The sequence below is a fragment of the Vitis vinifera genome, chromosome 2 (assembly GCF_030704535.1).
Source record: "Vitis vinifera cultivar Pinot Noir 40024 chromosome 2, ASM3070453v1".
Classification (NCBI taxonomy): domain Eukaryota; kingdom Viridiplantae; phylum Streptophyta; class Magnoliopsida; order Vitales; family Vitaceae; genus Vitis; species Vitis vinifera.
Window position 1 is genome coordinate 6,052,993 of NC_081806.1, and position 17,135 is coordinate 6,070,127.

At 35.9% G+C, this 17,135-nt stretch overlaps 2 protein-coding genes across 2 annotated transcripts; one reads left to right on the forward strand and one right to left on the reverse strand.

Annotated features, from left to right (window-relative positions):
- Positions 1-590: 590 nt before the first annotated feature.
- LOC100854621 (oleosin 1) lies at positions 591-1,793 on the forward strand. Its single transcript, XM_003631322.4, has one exon. The coding sequence runs from the start codon at positions 1,143-1,145 to the stop codon at positions 1,542-1,544; it is 402 nt and encodes a 133-aa protein (XP_003631370.1). The 5' UTR covers positions 591-1,142; the 3' UTR covers positions 1,545-1,793.
- Positions 1,794-2,082: 289 nt separating this feature from the next.
- LOC100244786 (ubiquitin carboxyl-terminal hydrolase 3) lies at positions 2,083-17,135 on the reverse strand. Its single transcript, XM_002273548.5, has 9 exons — positions 16,994-17,135; positions 16,051-16,182; positions 15,872-15,910; positions 13,066-13,171; positions 9,463-9,521; positions 9,274-9,348; positions 3,205-3,253; positions 2,995-3,071; positions 2,083-2,410 (listed from the first exon to the last, which is right to left on the reverse strand). Exons 1-9 carry the CDS (start codon positions 17,066-17,068, stop codon positions 2,312-2,314), a joined length of 711 nt encoding a protein of 236 aa, XP_002273584.2. The 5' UTR covers positions 17,069-17,135; the 3' UTR covers positions 2,083-2,311.

Genomic DNA, 17,135 nt, shown 5'->3' on the forward strand with positions numbered 1-17,135 from the left:
AATATTTTAAAATTTAAGGTAATAATTTTTTTTATTCCTCAGTTTTTTTTTTCTCATTTTTAAAATCATTATCTTTTCATCAATACAATCTTTTACGAGTTCATGTATTTTTATATAAAATTATCCTATTTTCCATTTTTTTTTAAATCTATCTAAAAATTTTATTAAAACTCTTTTAACAAATCGTATAAGTTTCTTTTTAATGATTTAATAACCTAACCATGATTTGACCTAAAGTCATATTCAATTATTACGTGCAATTTGATATTAAGTTTTTTTCAAATATATATATTTAATAAACGTCTTTTTAATTTATATTTGTTTAATTGATGTAAAATAAAATAAAATCAATTATTTTATTTATTATCATATTTTATCATCAATTAAATATATAATAAGATAAATTATATGATATATTATTTCATTTTTTTTATTTTTATCCTATGCTTATAAAGTATAATAATCTCATATATAAAATATATATACATACCATACAATTATTTTTTTATGTTAGGAAAACAAGTAATTTTAATTAAAATAAGTTAAATTTGTAGTTATATATATATATCATTTTATGTAATTAAAAACATAATATAATATTTTATTTATAAATTTAAAAAAAAATTAATAAAAAAAAAAAAGTTCTTATCCTTCTGTAACGTAAAAATAATGAAAAAAAAAAACCGTCGAGAAAAAGGGTATAATCTACACCGAGTTGATAATGAATTTATTATCGTAGTTATGTTATAAATGGAAACAGAAATTATTAAAAATGGAAAAACCTTGCACGAAGCCGATGTGAAGATGGAAGTGAACAAAATGGACTAAAATGCAAACGTGGAGGGTCGAGATGGAGGGAGGCAGCGCCCACTGTTTGAAATATATTAGCAGTAACGAGGGATGAAGATGACCACGTCACACCTTGGCTGCATCACCGCTTAACTCCCTCTCTCTCCTCAACACATCCCAGATTACGTGTCCACCACCTACGCCCTTCTGTTCATGCAAACCTGCATCAGACAAACACCACCCACGTGACCCCCCCTTGCCTCTTTCTCACTACTCACCTCCACCACCTTCTCCTTCAAATCCTTCAACTCCCAAGTCCCACACTACCACCAACTACACCAGTTTGATCCGAAATGGCTCATCAAGACCAGCCTCAGAAAACCCAGCTTTCTTATCAGCTCATCAAGACCTCAACCGCAGCCACCATCGGCGGCTCCTGCATGGTTCTCTCCGGCCTCACCCTCGCCGGGACCGTGATCGCCCTGGTGGTGGCCACGCCGCTGCTGGTGATATTCAGCCCTGTGCTGGTGCCGGCGGCCATAACGGTGTTCTTAGCGGCAAGTGGGCTGGTGGCGTCGGGAGGATTTGGAGTGAGCGCAGTGTCGGTGTTTTTATGGCTATACAAATACGTAAGGGGACAGCACCCAGTTGGTGCAGACAGGCTGGATCGCGCACGAGACAAGCTGACGGGCAAGGCCATGGAGGTGAAGGAGCGGGCGGCAGAGCAGATTGGCACTAGAGGAACGCAGGGTTGATGTTGCAGGTTCCTGGAAGCCACTGTCATGGAAGAAGGAAGGGATTTGGGTGTTGTGTTTGTAATAATTTGTTCTAGGTCTGTTTCTTCCTGAAGTACTAGTTTATGTTTTATGTAGTGTCTGTGTTTGTCTTCTGTGTTCATGTTCCTCTGTGATGTATGCTTATGAATTATTTTCAATAAAACAAAAATCCAGGGTGCAAATTTCTTCTGAAGTATCAGGAGAAAGTCTGGTGGGTTTAACTTCGTACTCCTGCTATTCAAAAGTGATTTAAAATAGGCATATATCGAATCAACTTAGCTTTTGGGCAATGGAACGGCGGGGGCGGCAGCCACAATCATGATGCGGTAACTAAAAAATTGAAAACACTCATGAACTATGGTGCAATTTAAAAATAAAAAATTACCACTTGATTTAGTCATCCAATGATTGAACCCCTTCCATTCTTGGGTTTTTTACCCCACTGAATTTGTGTCACATTAGTGTCTTACCGCGTTAGAAACAAAGCCCGTAAAAAATGTAACAGAGCGATATGGGATGATCAAAACCCCGTAATAATTGCTTCAAATCGAAAACAGAATAATTCTCTCCGCCATTCATTTCGACTCCTCAACGTATTACCGATGATTTTATGTTGGCTTGTCTATGCCCACAAGATGTCATGAACATAAACGAAGAATAGAAATCCAAATGTCTACTTATTGAATCGAAGGATGACTGGATCAAATTAAAACTTCTGAAGGGGAAATCCATAGTGGGCTTCTTCCTTAGTAGGGTCCCTCAAGTTTCTTTGAAATTGCGATGACATTGAAGTTGATCGAGTCCGGATTTTTTTGGATTATACCCTGTATGACCTTGGCTGCATCCTGTGATGAAACAAGATCCAGAGTCACATATACACAAAACCCAAAGCTCAATGGAATACAGCAACGTACAGGATCAAAGCTGTGGGCTAAAAGTAAACAGGACGAATGAATAGACTGTAAAACCCGAGTGGATCTACTCAGGCTGCAGCTTCAGCCCTGCCCAATCACAAACGAGGCCAAGAAAGCTAGGAGCCTAGGAACTTCAGAATGGGTAAAGGGTAGATTGGGGGTATTGGCTTATCCAACTGAAACCCAACCCCTTTTATGCGGACTTGAAAAAGCATTTTTAATTCAGAACGGGCAATCACATTAGTTTTTTTCTTTTTTTTTTGGATTTGAGTCAGTAGCTTCAACGCCAGCAAAAATCCAATCCTATGCTCCACAAACACAAGCTCACCCCCAAGGTGGGATTGATTCCTGAATGTGCTTGAGCTCTAGCCCTTACTGATTGGTTAGAGGATGTTTCATCAACTTCCAACTTAAAATTAAAGCATTGTTCTTATAAAATTCTATAACAGCGAAAGCCTTTCTAGTATCACTTTGCCAACTAGAATTACATCTGAAGGATAGATGAAAATGTTTACCTGCAATAAGGTACTGGGCGAGGATGGACCATGTGATACTGCTCCTGACTTCCGTCCATCAAGTTCATAAAGTTCTCCTACAAAACATGTTTTTATTTATATTTAGATAAACAAAAAAGAGCATTGTAAACCTGGATTAGGATCAATTAGCTGCAACATACTGCTAAAAGAACGAAAGGACAAAATTTAATTTTATGGAAAAGTATGTACCATCCACACATGAGAAGCAGATAAAATGAGCATCCGCATTAGTTGAAGCCTGTCAAGAGAAATTTGCAAAACTTCATAAGCACCAGCTGTCCAAATAAGTTGGTTGGGATGATAGAACAAGTTGCTATTATCATTGAGTAGTGATTTATGATGTTCATAGAAACAGTACTGAAAAGTTCTTATTTAAATTCAATGTCAATGTAAGTTTAGCAGCCTTAAACCTTTCTAGAATAACAATACCACATCTTCAAACAGTTGATGAGGAATTAAGGAACCTCATCTCTAGAGGGCATGTTTTGCTTTTCACCTCTTCATATAGGTGGAATGAGCAGTCATTTAAAGGGTCCAGCCATGATATAACAGACCAAAACTGAATGCAGAGAAGCAACACATTTTTTTTGGAATCCTCTAATTCTTTTTCAATTCCAGAAAGCACCGTAGATGATATCTTTAACATTTTCAGCCAACAAGGGATTTGGAAGGATGCATGAAGTGTTTAACACAACTGGGTTCAGAAAGAAAAGAATCCAACTTAATTAAATATACAAAGAATCCAAAGTTACAACTAGTATTATGCCTTCTTTTGTTAGGTGCCTTTTAATGCATATCATTTTATTTGCCATCAAATTAAAAAGAAAAAAATAATGTGTACATAAAATTCAAAATTGATCTCAGGTCATATTTAATATCTTTGTTCAAATGTTGAAGAAATAAAAGCTAATATGGCCATACTATAATTGAATCCCACCAGTCAATAGCAGTAGTAAAATAATACAATCCTGCCAAAACCCTGTGCACATGTTTTTCAGTACCAAATTGACATTTCTATGTGATGTCACATGCAATTTATCCAGTTACTTTTAGCCCAAGATTGGGTAACTAACATGGATTTGAAGAAAAAAGAGACAATTCAAACTCAAGAAGTGGATTGTTAAGTTATTGGTGGCTTTAATTAGAAAATGAATCCAATTTTTAAGCACTAAGGAGCAGAGGCAATGGTTCCTATTCTTTTACAAGTAATTTAAAAAAACATGGGACTATTGGAAATACTCCATACAACATAACCGTTTACTAATGTCAAGAATAAGTAGAACTAGGAAATAGTGTATGATCAAAATTCTTCAAATAGAAAATAAATAAACAATCAATCAAAAAAGCATAGGCCAAAAAAAAGGAATGAAAAATGGCTCTATTGATTTTAAGCATGGGGGGAGAGTCGCCCAAAGTTACAACCCTTTGTCTACGGAGATTTGTTGGAGAGAGATGGGAGAAGGTACCGTTCTCACTTTTCAGAAGCTTCCGCAGGAGAGGGAAGATCCAGGGGCAAGCAGCCAGGCATGGAAGGCTATGGAGATGCATCAGGGGACACAGGTTGGTTGTCGGCCAATGAGGAGGCTCTACTGGCTTGAGTGGCTAAATTCCAGGTTTGCCCTTTTCTTTTGCTTCTTCAAGGGATAGGGATCCTTCTTGTTTTCCTTCTTTAGGAGGCTTTCAATGGTGGGAATTTGAGGAGATCTGAAAGCAGGGTGATTCTTATGGTTAGGTCTTCTAGGGGTTAAAATGTTTTGTCGGGGGCCAGTCTAAAGGATTGACAATTATGATGGACGTTCAAGCAAAGAAAGCAATAAAGGAAAGAGTGGGCGGAAGTTAGTTTCCATTTGTCAATGAAGTTAAGGATTTTATCTTGGAGGTAGAAGTCAACAAAGATTTGCTTGAGGGTGGGGGTTAAGAACACCAGCCTTTTTCATAAATGGCTAATGCTCACAAAAGAATGAACTTCATGGCTAGAGTCAGAGTGAATGGGACCTAGCATTCTGAGGATGTAGATATAAAAGAGGGGGTTGCAAATGTCTTTAGTAGCTTATTTTCCAAGGCAAGAGACCAAAGTCCTAGTATCAGTGGGATGTCTTTCACTCTTTTATAGAGTGTGGAGATTTAAGGAGTTTGGAGATTCCTTTCTTAGAAGAGGAAATGTTTTTTGCCTTGCCCAGCTTGAGTGGGAATAAAGCTCCCAAGCTAGATAGGTTCACTATGGCTTTTTGACAAAGAATTTGTTAAGCTTGAGGTCATGGGACTTTTTAGTGAATTTTTTGCTTGAGGTCATGGGATTTTTTAGTGAGTTTTTTTAGGGCAACTCCTTTATTGTTAGTTTAAATGCTACTTTCTTGGTTTTAATCCCAAAAAACAAGGGGGTCAAAGGATTTGAAAGACTTCAAACCCATTAGTTTGGTGGGAGGGTTATACAAGTTGTAAGCCAAGGTGTTGGTAAGCACATTGAAGAGGGTAATAGGCAAAGTTGTTTCTAATGTTCATCATGCTTTGTTGAGGGTAGACAAATTTCAGATGTGGCTCTTATAGTAAATGAGACCATTGACTCAAGGCTCAAGGGTAACTCCCTCGAGGTTATTTGTCAACTTGACATTGAGAAAAAGCTTAAGACCATGTAGATTGGAGTTTCTTATTAGCAATCATAGATAAAATAAGCTTCAACCAGAAATGGGTGGGATGGGTGAAATGGTGTCTATCTCCTGCTAGTTTCTCTATTTTGATCAACGGGACTCCCATAGATTTTTTTCATAGCTCTAAGGGCCTAAGGCAAGGAAATCCCTCTCCCCTTATTCATTCGCTTTGGTCATGGAGGCTCTCATTCGTTTATTAATGAAGGCTAGGGAAGGAGATTTCATTTTTGACTTCAAGGTGAGATAGAGGGGTCGTAAGGGTGTTGAGATGACTCACCTCCTTTATGCTAATGACTATTATTTTTCTATCAAACTAGCTAAGAGCAATTGTTTTTCCTAAACTAGGCTCTCATATGGTTTAAGGCAATTTTTGGGTTAAAAATCAATATGGAGAATAGTGAGTTTATCCCAGTTGGGATGATAGATGATGAGGAAGTGTTGGCTTTTGAGTTAGGATGTAGGATGAGGGAGCTTCCTTCCATGTTTTTGGCATTTCCTTTGGGTGTGCCTTTGAAGTTGCCGATAGTTTGGGATGTGGTGGAGGAGAGATTTTAGAAAAGGGTTGTCCCTACAAAAGAGATAGTATTTGTCGAAAGGGGGGAAGACTCACTTTGATAAAGAACACTTTGTCAACCATATTGATCTATTGTATACTAGTGATTTCAAGAAAGGTGAGTTTAAGACGTTTGAAGATTTAACGAGACTTCCTATGGGGGTGGGGCGAAGCTCTTGGGAAAAAACCTCATCTAGTCAATTAGTCTTCAAGTTGCAAACCTAAAGAAAAATGAAGGCTCTGAAATTAACAATCTATTTATCTTAAATTCTGCTCCTTTAGGCTAGAGGGATTGGAGATTTGCCTCAAAAAATGAACCTTTATGGAAGTGGGTTATTAAAGTTTAGGGGAGAAGAGGGATGTTGGTGCTCTGGTTTTGGTGTATGATAGTTGAAGGCTACAAGGACGAGAGGCTTTTAAAAGTAGAGCTCACTTTATTATAGGGGATGACAGTAGTGTAAAGTTTTGGTTGGATAGGGAGTGTGGTGACTCCCCTTTGAGAGACTCCTTCCCCACCTTATATGCTATAGCTAGTTCGAAAGACATGAGTAGCAGATGCATGGGAGTAGATAATGGACAGGGATCTTTAGAGACCTTGCTTTTTGAGGCAATTTCATGATTGGGAATTAGAGATGGTGGAGACCTTTCTGAGGACCCTTCAAAAGCATATAGTGAGATGGGGTACAAAGGATAGAATAGCCTAGTTGGAGTCTAAAAGTGGTAAAGTTCAGTCAAGTGTTTCTACCCCTTTTTGGAGCCAAGGGGTTCAAAGCCTTTTTCAACTAGTAATGTTTAGAACCCATGGATTCTATGGGAAACATCATAGGGAAGGATTTTGACTTTCGATTAATTGAAAAAGTTAGGTATGTCTATAATGAACAGATATTGCATGTGTAAGCAGGAAGAAGAATTGATTGATTATATTCTTCTACATTCTGTTTTAGAAAGCATGTTGTGGCAGTGGGTCTTTTCCACGTTTGGGATAGCTTGGATGATCCATTCTTCAACAAGAGTGATGTTGCTTAGCTGGAAGGGGTCTATGTTGGGAAGAAAAGGAGGAGAGCATGGACAATAGCCCGTTTGTGTTTATTTTGGGCAATCCAGAGAGCTAAATTGAAGGGCTTGTGATAATGTGGAACATTCAAAGCAAGTGTTCAAATCATTATTTATGTGGAACTTTTTGGATTGTGTAAGACACTGTATAAAGGAGACACTTATATCTATGGTGGATTTTGTTGATTAGTTGAGTTTGGGGAGGTTGGAGATGGAATTGTGTCTCTTTTTTTGTTCTTTGAGTTTAGCACCCTTTGTATACTCATTGTGTACTTTGATGTGCCTCATTGTAGCTCTTTCTGTACATTTTCATTCTTAAATAGGACAAAATAACAACAGTTTTTTTGTTATTAGGCTCACTAATGAATAAAAAATCTTAGGTATTTATATGAAAGCCATAGGGTTTTTAGGTTGCATCTAAATAGAAACCCTTGTTATTTAAAAAAAAAAAAATTCTAGAATTTTAAAATAATTGTACATGAGAAAATTGCTCGGGGCACTTGAGAGCATCCAACAGAAGATTATTCATTATATCTTTGGGGGTTTAATTATTTGGATTCTAGTGAGCACAATCATGTTATATTGGAAATCTGTTGTTTGTGTGAATAAGAGGTGCTAGTTGAGGCATGAGGACTGAGGAGCAAAAAAAAAAAACCACAAGACCACAACTTATCCCCTAGAGTTGTCTAAAGCTAAATTTTAATGGATGCTCTTTAGGATATCCATGGAAGGTGATTGTGTCAGATTGGAAATCTGCTTGCTGTATGAATAGGAGTAGCAAGGTGAGGCATATCAGGTGCAAAACAAATCACAGCAGCAAAACCCCACCCCTGGGTTGTCCACAGCTATATCTTAACGGTTGCTGCTTTGGGAACCTAGGTTGGGTAGGTATATGGGTAGATAGAGTGGCCACTATATAAACAATGCAGGTAGGGATATCAGAGTTTTCTCCAAGCCTACCAAGCAAGGGCTAGCTATAGGGGCAGAGTTGCTAGCTTCGCTATAAGGTCTGGCTGCTTCAATGAGCTTCAACAATATCCTTGTGAAAGATGACACCTTTTTGTTACCATCTCCATCCCCAATTCAAGAGCTACACTTGGCTATAGTCGAATTCTAGGATCACTGAAGAAGTGTGACTTTACTTCTGACATATATGTGATGTCGAAAGGAACCAATTACGTAACAAGGTCACTATCCATGCAGATGGTCATTAATGGCATGTGCAAGTTGAATAAATAAATGGAAGGGCTAAAAAATCAGGTTCTGTAAATCCAATCTGTGCACCGAACTGCTTCCAGTTCATTGCTTTAGTATGCAAACCTAATTTAACTTATTTCACAGAAGTAACAACTTATTTTTATGCAGCCATGGTTCAATCTGTTCTGCAGCTGAAGGACTACTGTTTTTTCAAAAACCATTTTTTTTCTTGGATCAAAATGTCCTAAGTCAATAAATAAAATTCTAAATTGTTGGGTGACTTAATTGTTTTTTTTTTTTTTTTTTTTGATAAATAAAGAGATTGTATTAAAAACCACCGAAGCAGTGGCAAAAAGTACAAGAAGGAGAAAAGAAAAAGAAAGAAAAACACCCCATGCTCCCTAGCAGCCTGCCAAGGAACGAAGAGCCACCCTATCCACACCCTTAACGGGAAGCCACCCACCCAACAAAATCAACTAAGGTCGAGGGACCATCTTTTATAGACCTCTTCGTCTCCGACCAAAGAAAATAAACAAAAGAAGCCTTGAGTCTTTGGATTGACTGTTGGGTGACTTAATTGTTGGGAACTATTTAATATATAGGGTAGCTAACTAGAATGTGCATGATTTAGAATAAACAAAAAAATCGGTTCCTCTCCACATTTCAGTTTTAATGAATAAAGAAGCATTTCAAAATGCTAAACCTAACTGTCCATTTACTATACCCAACTTAAAACGTTGCTGAGATGTAGAATATTTGGTCATAATTCTCTTCATATTGCAATAATAACTAAAAGTTAAAACTTACCTCTGTATCACCAGCAGTAGCTGCTACCGAATGAGAAACTTCCATTTCTTGGTCATTCTCAAGGTATGCTGCACGCTACACAACATTAAATGGATAACAGATAGCAATTAGAATTAAAAATGGGACAACCATTTAAATCCATCAACTGACCAAAAAAGGGCCAAAAAAAGAGCAGAAAAAAGGAAAAACCTCTAGTGGGTCCATGCTTGCAGTGGATTTGAAAAACCTATTCAAGAACGATCCCTCAACTGAAAACAAGGAAATGGCCAAAAATTACAAATGATTGTCATCAGCATTTTAAGAACATGGACTTGGGCCATCCTGCCTTTTAAAGCAAAACATATTTGAAAAGAAATTGAATCCTTCAATAAATCTGGTGTATACCTCTCTACTACTGTTATTACAGATAGCAGCTTAGGTACCTGGATCTGGCAAGTTTAAGAGAGGACCCATAGTCAATTCTTGGCTGGGGAGATGCCTTACTTTTGAGGTGGTTTGCAAGGGAAAGACTACAAAGCAAATACTTCATAGTGGTTTTCTTTGTAGGTTATGTTTTTTCTCTTTTGTGGGTTTTTTTTTTTTTTTTTTTTGATAAGCAAACAAAGAATCTATTAAAAGAGTGCAAATGAAAGGGGGTGCACCCTAAGGCTATGTTTGGTTCCTAGAAAATTTGAAGGAAAATTCGAGGAAAGAAAATAGAGAGGAAAAGTAGAAAGAAAGAAAAAGTGACGAAAAATAAAAAATAGATTTAAGTGGTTATTTTTTTCTTTCCTAAGTCAATTGCAACCAGGCCCATGGCAATGAGTCCTACAACATTTATTCACAACATTGAAGAAAAACAACAAATAAATCCTAAATTAATAGACTCAAGGATAAACTGGAAATTTTGCATATTTATATTGTTTGGAGTCGAAGTCATTTCCTTGAGATTTGAAGAAAAAATAATAATAGATGCACTGTCTAATTAATAATTAATTAAACTCTCTAACAAGAAAGAGAACAACCTCTGTAAATGTCAGCTGAAATATGCAGTTGAGATCTAGAAGACTTTTCAATACCCTCTAAGAGCACCTTCCCTTGCACCTACGACTATGTTTTCAAGTCAGTCTTCAATAATTCAAAAGGGTTTTAACATTTGTAAAATTTCTTTATTCACAGGTTATTTGGAATTATTTGGATTGTGCCATGGTGTGTAACCTTTCCAATAACAGCCTTGGAATCCCTCCTTTTGATTATTGTCATTTAAACCTGGCTTTGAGGCTTCTTTCTGTATCATGGAGGTCATGGGATTTTTGGTTATTAATCTTTCTGGTCAACAAGACAAATCAAATAAATCATGAGTATATAAGAACCTGAGAACAACTTGAAAAACTCTCAGTGGTGGAATGGATAACATTAGTACCCAAAGAACAAACAATGAAGTAATATGGAAACAATGATCTTGCTTAAACAATGTTGGGCTTAATTATTAAGAGTAGAGGAAGAAAAATAGGGTCTCTCAATAGAAACATTAAGGAAGCACAGCTAAGATTTTCTGGAAATGAAATGCTTAAAATTCTCACCATTATGCGGCTTCTTTAATTGATGCAAAGAAGAAAGCTATTGGGTGCATTTTTAAGAGAACAGCAAAGGGTCTGTTTGTCACAACTGTAACTTCTGGTCAATTAATTCTGAAAAGATTAAAATATGATCGCCATCTCATACATAAATTTTTTTAACTTTTGCAACCTTTTCTTTTAGGCTTTTTCTGCCATATCAAAGTACCCACAGCTTTGCTGAAAAGAGCCTTTAAGCTCCAAATTTGTACTTCTAAGCGCTTTACTGGGGTACATAAACACACTGTAAGTTTTCATGATTTAAGAACAGAGAGCCTAGTTCTGCCAATGCTTGTAGTTTCAAGAAGTTAATCAAGCAGGATTGGGCCTTTTTATTTTGACTGGGATTAAAACTAGTGGGTAGCTTTAGCTTGAAATCTTGGGAAGATAACCACTTCCAAGGAGCAACTGATGGGTGGTTGAAACACCAGAAACAAGGACTACCTGAGCTAATGATAGGACATAAAACCACACTGCATTAAATGTACTCAATCTCTGCAACCTTCAGTTCATTTAGTGGCAAAAGATAGAGCAAACATGAGTTATGTGCATGAAATCTGGATTTTAGACACAAAAGGATTTTGATTGTTTAACCTTCCAACAGAGAGGAAATTTATTTCCATGGATGTGAACTTTTTGTTAAGTCCATATGTTTTTTTTCTCAGAAACACGCTAGATCTTTTCTATAACTAGTCCATGCCTTTTTCTCCAAAGTTAAATTTCTCTATGATGCACGTACCAGCACCACAACCCATGCCTTATGCATGATTGTATCCCTGTGGAGAAAAAGAGCATGGCAACAAAATAAGAGGAACAAGTTGAAGGATCCAACTAAGAGTTGTAGGTTTATGCTTGGAGAGAGAGGAATAAGACCAATGCATTTTCTCAAACACCTAACCAACAAGGGTGTCTCCGTGACATCAGATAACATGTAATAGCCACTCAAAGAAAACGTGAGGGTAACAAATTTTATCCAACTTCAATGACATCCACATTCACCTCAAAAATCTTATCATTCCTTTCTAGTGAAATCACCAAACAGATGATCAAGAAGGCACTTCTCCAAAGGACTCTCCCTTCAGAACTCCTTCTAGAACCTTGAAAAGCATAACCAACCCATCAAAAATATCCCTAAGGTGAGCTGATAAAATGACAGCCGAAAAGAACAACCTCTGCCATAGCTCCAAGGCAACTGAATAGTGAAGGAAAGATGGTCAGTTGTCTCACCACTCTCCAACCATGAAACACAACAATCAAGGTTAATAGCTTAATGGTTCCCTGATCTATAGCAAATCATTAGTATTTATCTTCTTACTAGCACCCAGTCAGAGGAAGACTCTGACTATAGGTGGAACAATGGACTTCCAAATAACATTGATGGCAATGGATTGTTAAGTGGGCACAAAAGAAGGATTTGGAGGAAGAAGGTTATAGGTTCTAGGGTCTAGCACCTACAGTTCTGGAAATATGGGAAGCAGTGAACATTATGTAGAGCAAGTACAATGGATAAAAGGTCATCAATTTCATGATGAGTAAGACCATGTCAAGAGTTAAAATCCCAGGAAAGAGGGTTTAGGAGAAGGAATAAACACCAGAGATGGTAAAGTCTCTAGGACTAGACGTAAGATAGAGGAGAGTAGATCCAACAAGAAACTTGGTCACCCCACCACAAAGCCTTTCATGAACTAACTTTCAATCCATCACCAAAAATTAGCAGAGCATGACAAAAAAACCCACTGGAAATTCAACAGATGGCATCCAACGACAATGTGACACTTCCTGGACGCATAGTTGGCATCCAGCCCAATGGAAGGCAAAAACAAATGAGGGAGAAAAAACAAAGGACTTAACAATGAAGCAAAAGGCTGCAATAAAGCCAAACCTCAGAGAGGTAAAAGTAATTAAGATGGCTTGTTGAAGAACATGAACTGTTCAGTTTTAGTTAAATTCTTTCTTTTTATTTTTTATTTTTTCTTTATTTAGTTTTTTTTTTTTTTTACAGGTTCGAAGTAAACATATCTAGCTTACTTTCAATTCAATAATTTTCCTTCTGTTATAATAACATATAGCTTACCTACACAACTAAATCCATAGGAATAGGATGCAAAAATATCATACATGATAAAAGCATGACTTAAATCATCCATGAAAAGGAGCATAAACAGCTGCCAAGGAAATGAGAAGAGAGAAAAGTTACCAAGCTTAATCTCTGAAGTGACATTCCCAATAGCATGGAGAAGTCCAATTGTTCCACAAGCATTCCCCACAGTTTGTCTCATGAAGTAAACTTTATTGCTAGTCTCCTACAGTCAATACAATATGAATAGATCCTAAGCAAAATATACCAAGCCAGATGACAGGAATTCTCATGCAGTCATGCAGGGTTCTTTAACTAGTTAAAATAACTAAGAACAGAGGAAAACTTTACAAAATATATCATCTCTCATGTGACAACCAGGGGATTAAGAAATAGGAAATTAAGGCTATGTTTGGTTCCAGGAAAATTTGAGGGAAAATGTAAGAAAAAGAAAATAGAGAGGAAAAGTAGAAGGAAAGAAAAAGTGAAGGAAAATAAAAAATAGATTTAAAATCAATAAATTATTCAACTTCAAACTCATTTCATTTATTTCAACTATTGTATATAAAGATTAAATAATTTTAAAATACAAAAGTTTATAACTTATTTTTTTTAAAGTTTAAATTTTTTTTTTTTTTTTGTCTATTAAAAAAAATATTTCATTTTCTTTACTATTTTTTATAGTAAAACCAAGCATAAGAAAATAATTTTCATTTTAACATTTTTTTTCTTTCCAAAATACTTTTCGAGAACCAAACATAGCCTAAAAGTTTGTTTGGCAACATTTTGGAAACAATTTTCAAAAAACGGTTTTTCAGAACAATTCTTAACAATAGTTCTCAAATGCTTTTAAAACAATTGATAGATCAACTCTCTTCAGATTGTAAACCAACATTGATTGTGTTGGTTTTAAGAATAAAATTCTATTAGGGTACAAATATAAAAAGCAGTTTTCTTGACTTATTCTCTATTAAGTTGTTGGAGACTTCCATATAATTAAAATCTTTCAGAATATGCTCCATCATTTCAATTGTTTCTTAGAACACTTTCTTACAAACAATTGAAAACACCTTAAATTTGTTCTAAAAAACAACCTGTTTTCAGAACAAATTCTAGAAAACTGTTTTCTATCAAAAGTCTTCCAAATATGTTTTTTAAATTAGAAATTTGTTTTCTATTTTCAAGAACAGTTATCAAGCAGATCCTAAAGCATTCAATACTAAATTGTGTGCTTTTTCAGAGATATATTGATTCAAAATTACCTCCAAGATTGTAATATCATCGAGTTTATGGATTTCAATGCTTAGATATGTCTCATTGTTACTACACTTCCCTGATTCTTATTTTATGCATCTCTTTCAAGTTATATTTGTTGCCAATATCTCCACCAGTGTTTACCTTCCCTTTGATTCTATAGTATTTAGTGCCATCATCATCCTTTCTGTGAATTCTAGAGCTATTTAGCAATCACCTAATTAGGGGTTGGTTCAAATCATCAAGAACACAAAGGGAATCATAACAACCAGCCACTCACCTCAACATGCACAGACCCACATAGTTCAAAATTTAGATTGGTTTATTCTGCTGCAAGTCCCTTGAACTAACTTCCTTGCTCTCCTAGGCCAATCAATATGGTTTTCAGCATATCCCCCACATTAGGGAGCCATGATTGAGAACAATGCACCTTAGGTTTCAAGCACAGGAAGTTCCCAGCCAAGTCTTTGAGCACCTTTATAATCCTGGTGGATTACTGATTTGCCATTGATCTCTTATTCTCAACCATTAATATATCTATACAATCTCCACATATACTACATGTAGAGACCAAAAATTTGGAGCCAAATCACACCAAACTGGTCATGAGTCAACAATTCAAAAAATTTCACTCTATGAACACTTACATTACATGTCAATACAAGCAAACTCAAGTTGAATAAATAGTAAATCCTATAGGTAAAGTGTTAAAATATGAGAGGGTGCATCAACAAGACAATTTGAGTCTGAAAATCAAATGTAAAAATAAATATTAAAATCAATGCCAGAAATGATAAATAACAAAAATCCTTTATTGAAAAAACTTAGACGGAAGTTCCCTCAGCTGATGGACCAAAATCCTTTAAATTAAAGAGAAAATTTGTGGACATGGAAATAAAAAAAAACAATGTCAACTTTGCTACGAAAACATAGGTTTCTTTCAGCTCAATGGATAGGGAATTATGAGAAAATACACACAGCTGAAGCTTTATTAATGGATTGTCTTCATAAGCATACTGTTCCTCCATTTTCAAGGATGAAGATCAAGTCTTGCATGACATAATTTATTGAAGATTAACCCTCTAGGGCCTCTTAATTAAACTTTTGACAGAAGAATATGTGTTTGCCGAGTTCTTAGTTTGAGATTGGTTCAGTAGATTGAATACAATGATTTTTTAATATACTTCACAGAAAGTACCCATTTTTTTTATAAAAAAAAAAAAGTAATACTTGTCCATTTGGTTTTGGAAGATGAATCAGATAAGTTTCTGATGTTCAATCTGAATTTGACGAGTTTCTGATTCTTCACACATAGTCAAGTGCTGATATAATTTTTAGCCTTCTAATTAGCAATGCAAATGCATTGACAATTTGAAAGCAGCATGATCAAGCCTGAGTAGCTTTCCTCCCAACATTTGAATATTGATTGGGGTTTAACTATGATAAATTTCTAATCAATTACTGTCATTCTCATGTCTGACTTCAACCTGCCTAGTCATCCAATGCAGCATCCAGTTAGAAACATGTATATTGGATTATCAATTAGATCATCTAGCCATAAAATATTAAAAGATAAACAATGATACATCCTTAGATGCGAAATAACAAATAATAATGAAACTATATCATCCTCAACATGTATATAATGTAACTAAAATGCCACAGCACTTACCCTTTTTGTACTATCCTGCAGGATTCTCTCCTCTTCACTCTGAAAAAAAAGAAATGAAAACTTCATTCAAAATCAGCTTAAAATAATGCAATTTCATTTAACAAATTCCTAGAGGACTCAAGTTCAAGAACAACCACCATCAACAGAAGTGCAGAAGACAGAGGCTTTAACAAACACACCTGTGTAGTAATGGGATAAAGAAACAGCACAGCAAGGACAGGCTTTGGAACAATTGCTAAGAGTTCTTCATCCAGACCATAAACATCATAACACTCTGCTTCATCTTCCGAAAGTCCAAGACCCCAAAGGAACTGCAACATGACCAAAAGGGTAATTCAGTTGCGTCCATGAAGCCAACTACTTATCCAAAATGTCCATCATGGTTGATGCAACTCATTATTTTTCACTTTTGTTGGAAGGTACGATGACTATCACTATTTAACTTAATTTACAAAGTGGCAGTGCAACATCAATTGGGAGTATATCAAATCTACAGGTTTTCTTAACTCTACTTGTAGAAGAAGTACGATTAATCATAAGCAATTGCAGCGGGATCAAAATCACATCTAAAATTTCTTTATTCAAACTCAACAATCATTTAATTTTCAAAAATGAAAATCAATCAAATTAGCAACATTTAGATCTTCCTCTAATCACTATAAATCTATCATCCAAGAGAAGACAACGGTCATCGATGTACAAAAAAAAAAAAAAAACGAGCATAATTTCCCCCCACCAGATTTCAAAAAACCTAAAACTCTCGGTCCTGTTCCCTCGAAAATAAAGCAAAAGCAAAGGAAAGATAACTTCTTATCTCTTCTGCTGCTTTTTCTCTGAAAGCAATGAAAAACTCAAGATCAAGGAATCAAAATATGGTATTAAGCTCATTCAAAAGACCATTCAATTTGAGAAAACACAACTTCTACGCCAAATTCCAGAAAAAAGAACGGTAAGCCTGCTTTTGGAGTTCGAGAAAACTGAGAAAAAGCAAGGAAAAATACACTCAATCCTGATTTAGTTCACTGCGAATGCAAAAACTGAGGTTCAAAATTTGAATTTCTCCTTTTAGTCTCCATTTTCTCAGTAACCAAACAGAGAGTAGTCTGAGATAGAAAGTGAAACCTGGTTCATAACATCGGGGTTAGCTTCGAGAGGAAGCCACTTCTTAGCAGAAGAACTTTCATCTGGTGTTGCCATCACTTTTTTTCTCTTTTCTTCTTTCTCGCAAGTCGCAACGAATCCTTTACCAAATCGCTGTTTGATT

Bases quoted from the DNA above. Each gene is read 5' to 3' on its own strand.
- LOC100854621 (XM_003631322.4), top strand. From the start codon at position 1,143: ATGGCTCATCAAGACCAGCCTCAGAAAACCCAGCTTTCTTATCAGCTC.
- LOC100244786 (XM_002273548.5), bottom strand. From the start codon at position 17,068: ATGGCAACACCAGATGAAAGTTCTTCTGCTAAGAAGTGGCTTCCTCTC. The intron at 9,349-9,462 runs GTTTTTCCTTTT...AATGTTGTGTAG, and splicing joins CAAGCATGGACCCACTAGAG to CGTGCAGCATACCTTGAGAA. The intron at 3,254-9,273 runs GTAAGTTTTAAC...TTCTCTTGACAG, and splicing joins CTACTGCTGGTGATACAGAG to GCTTCAACTAATGCGGATGC.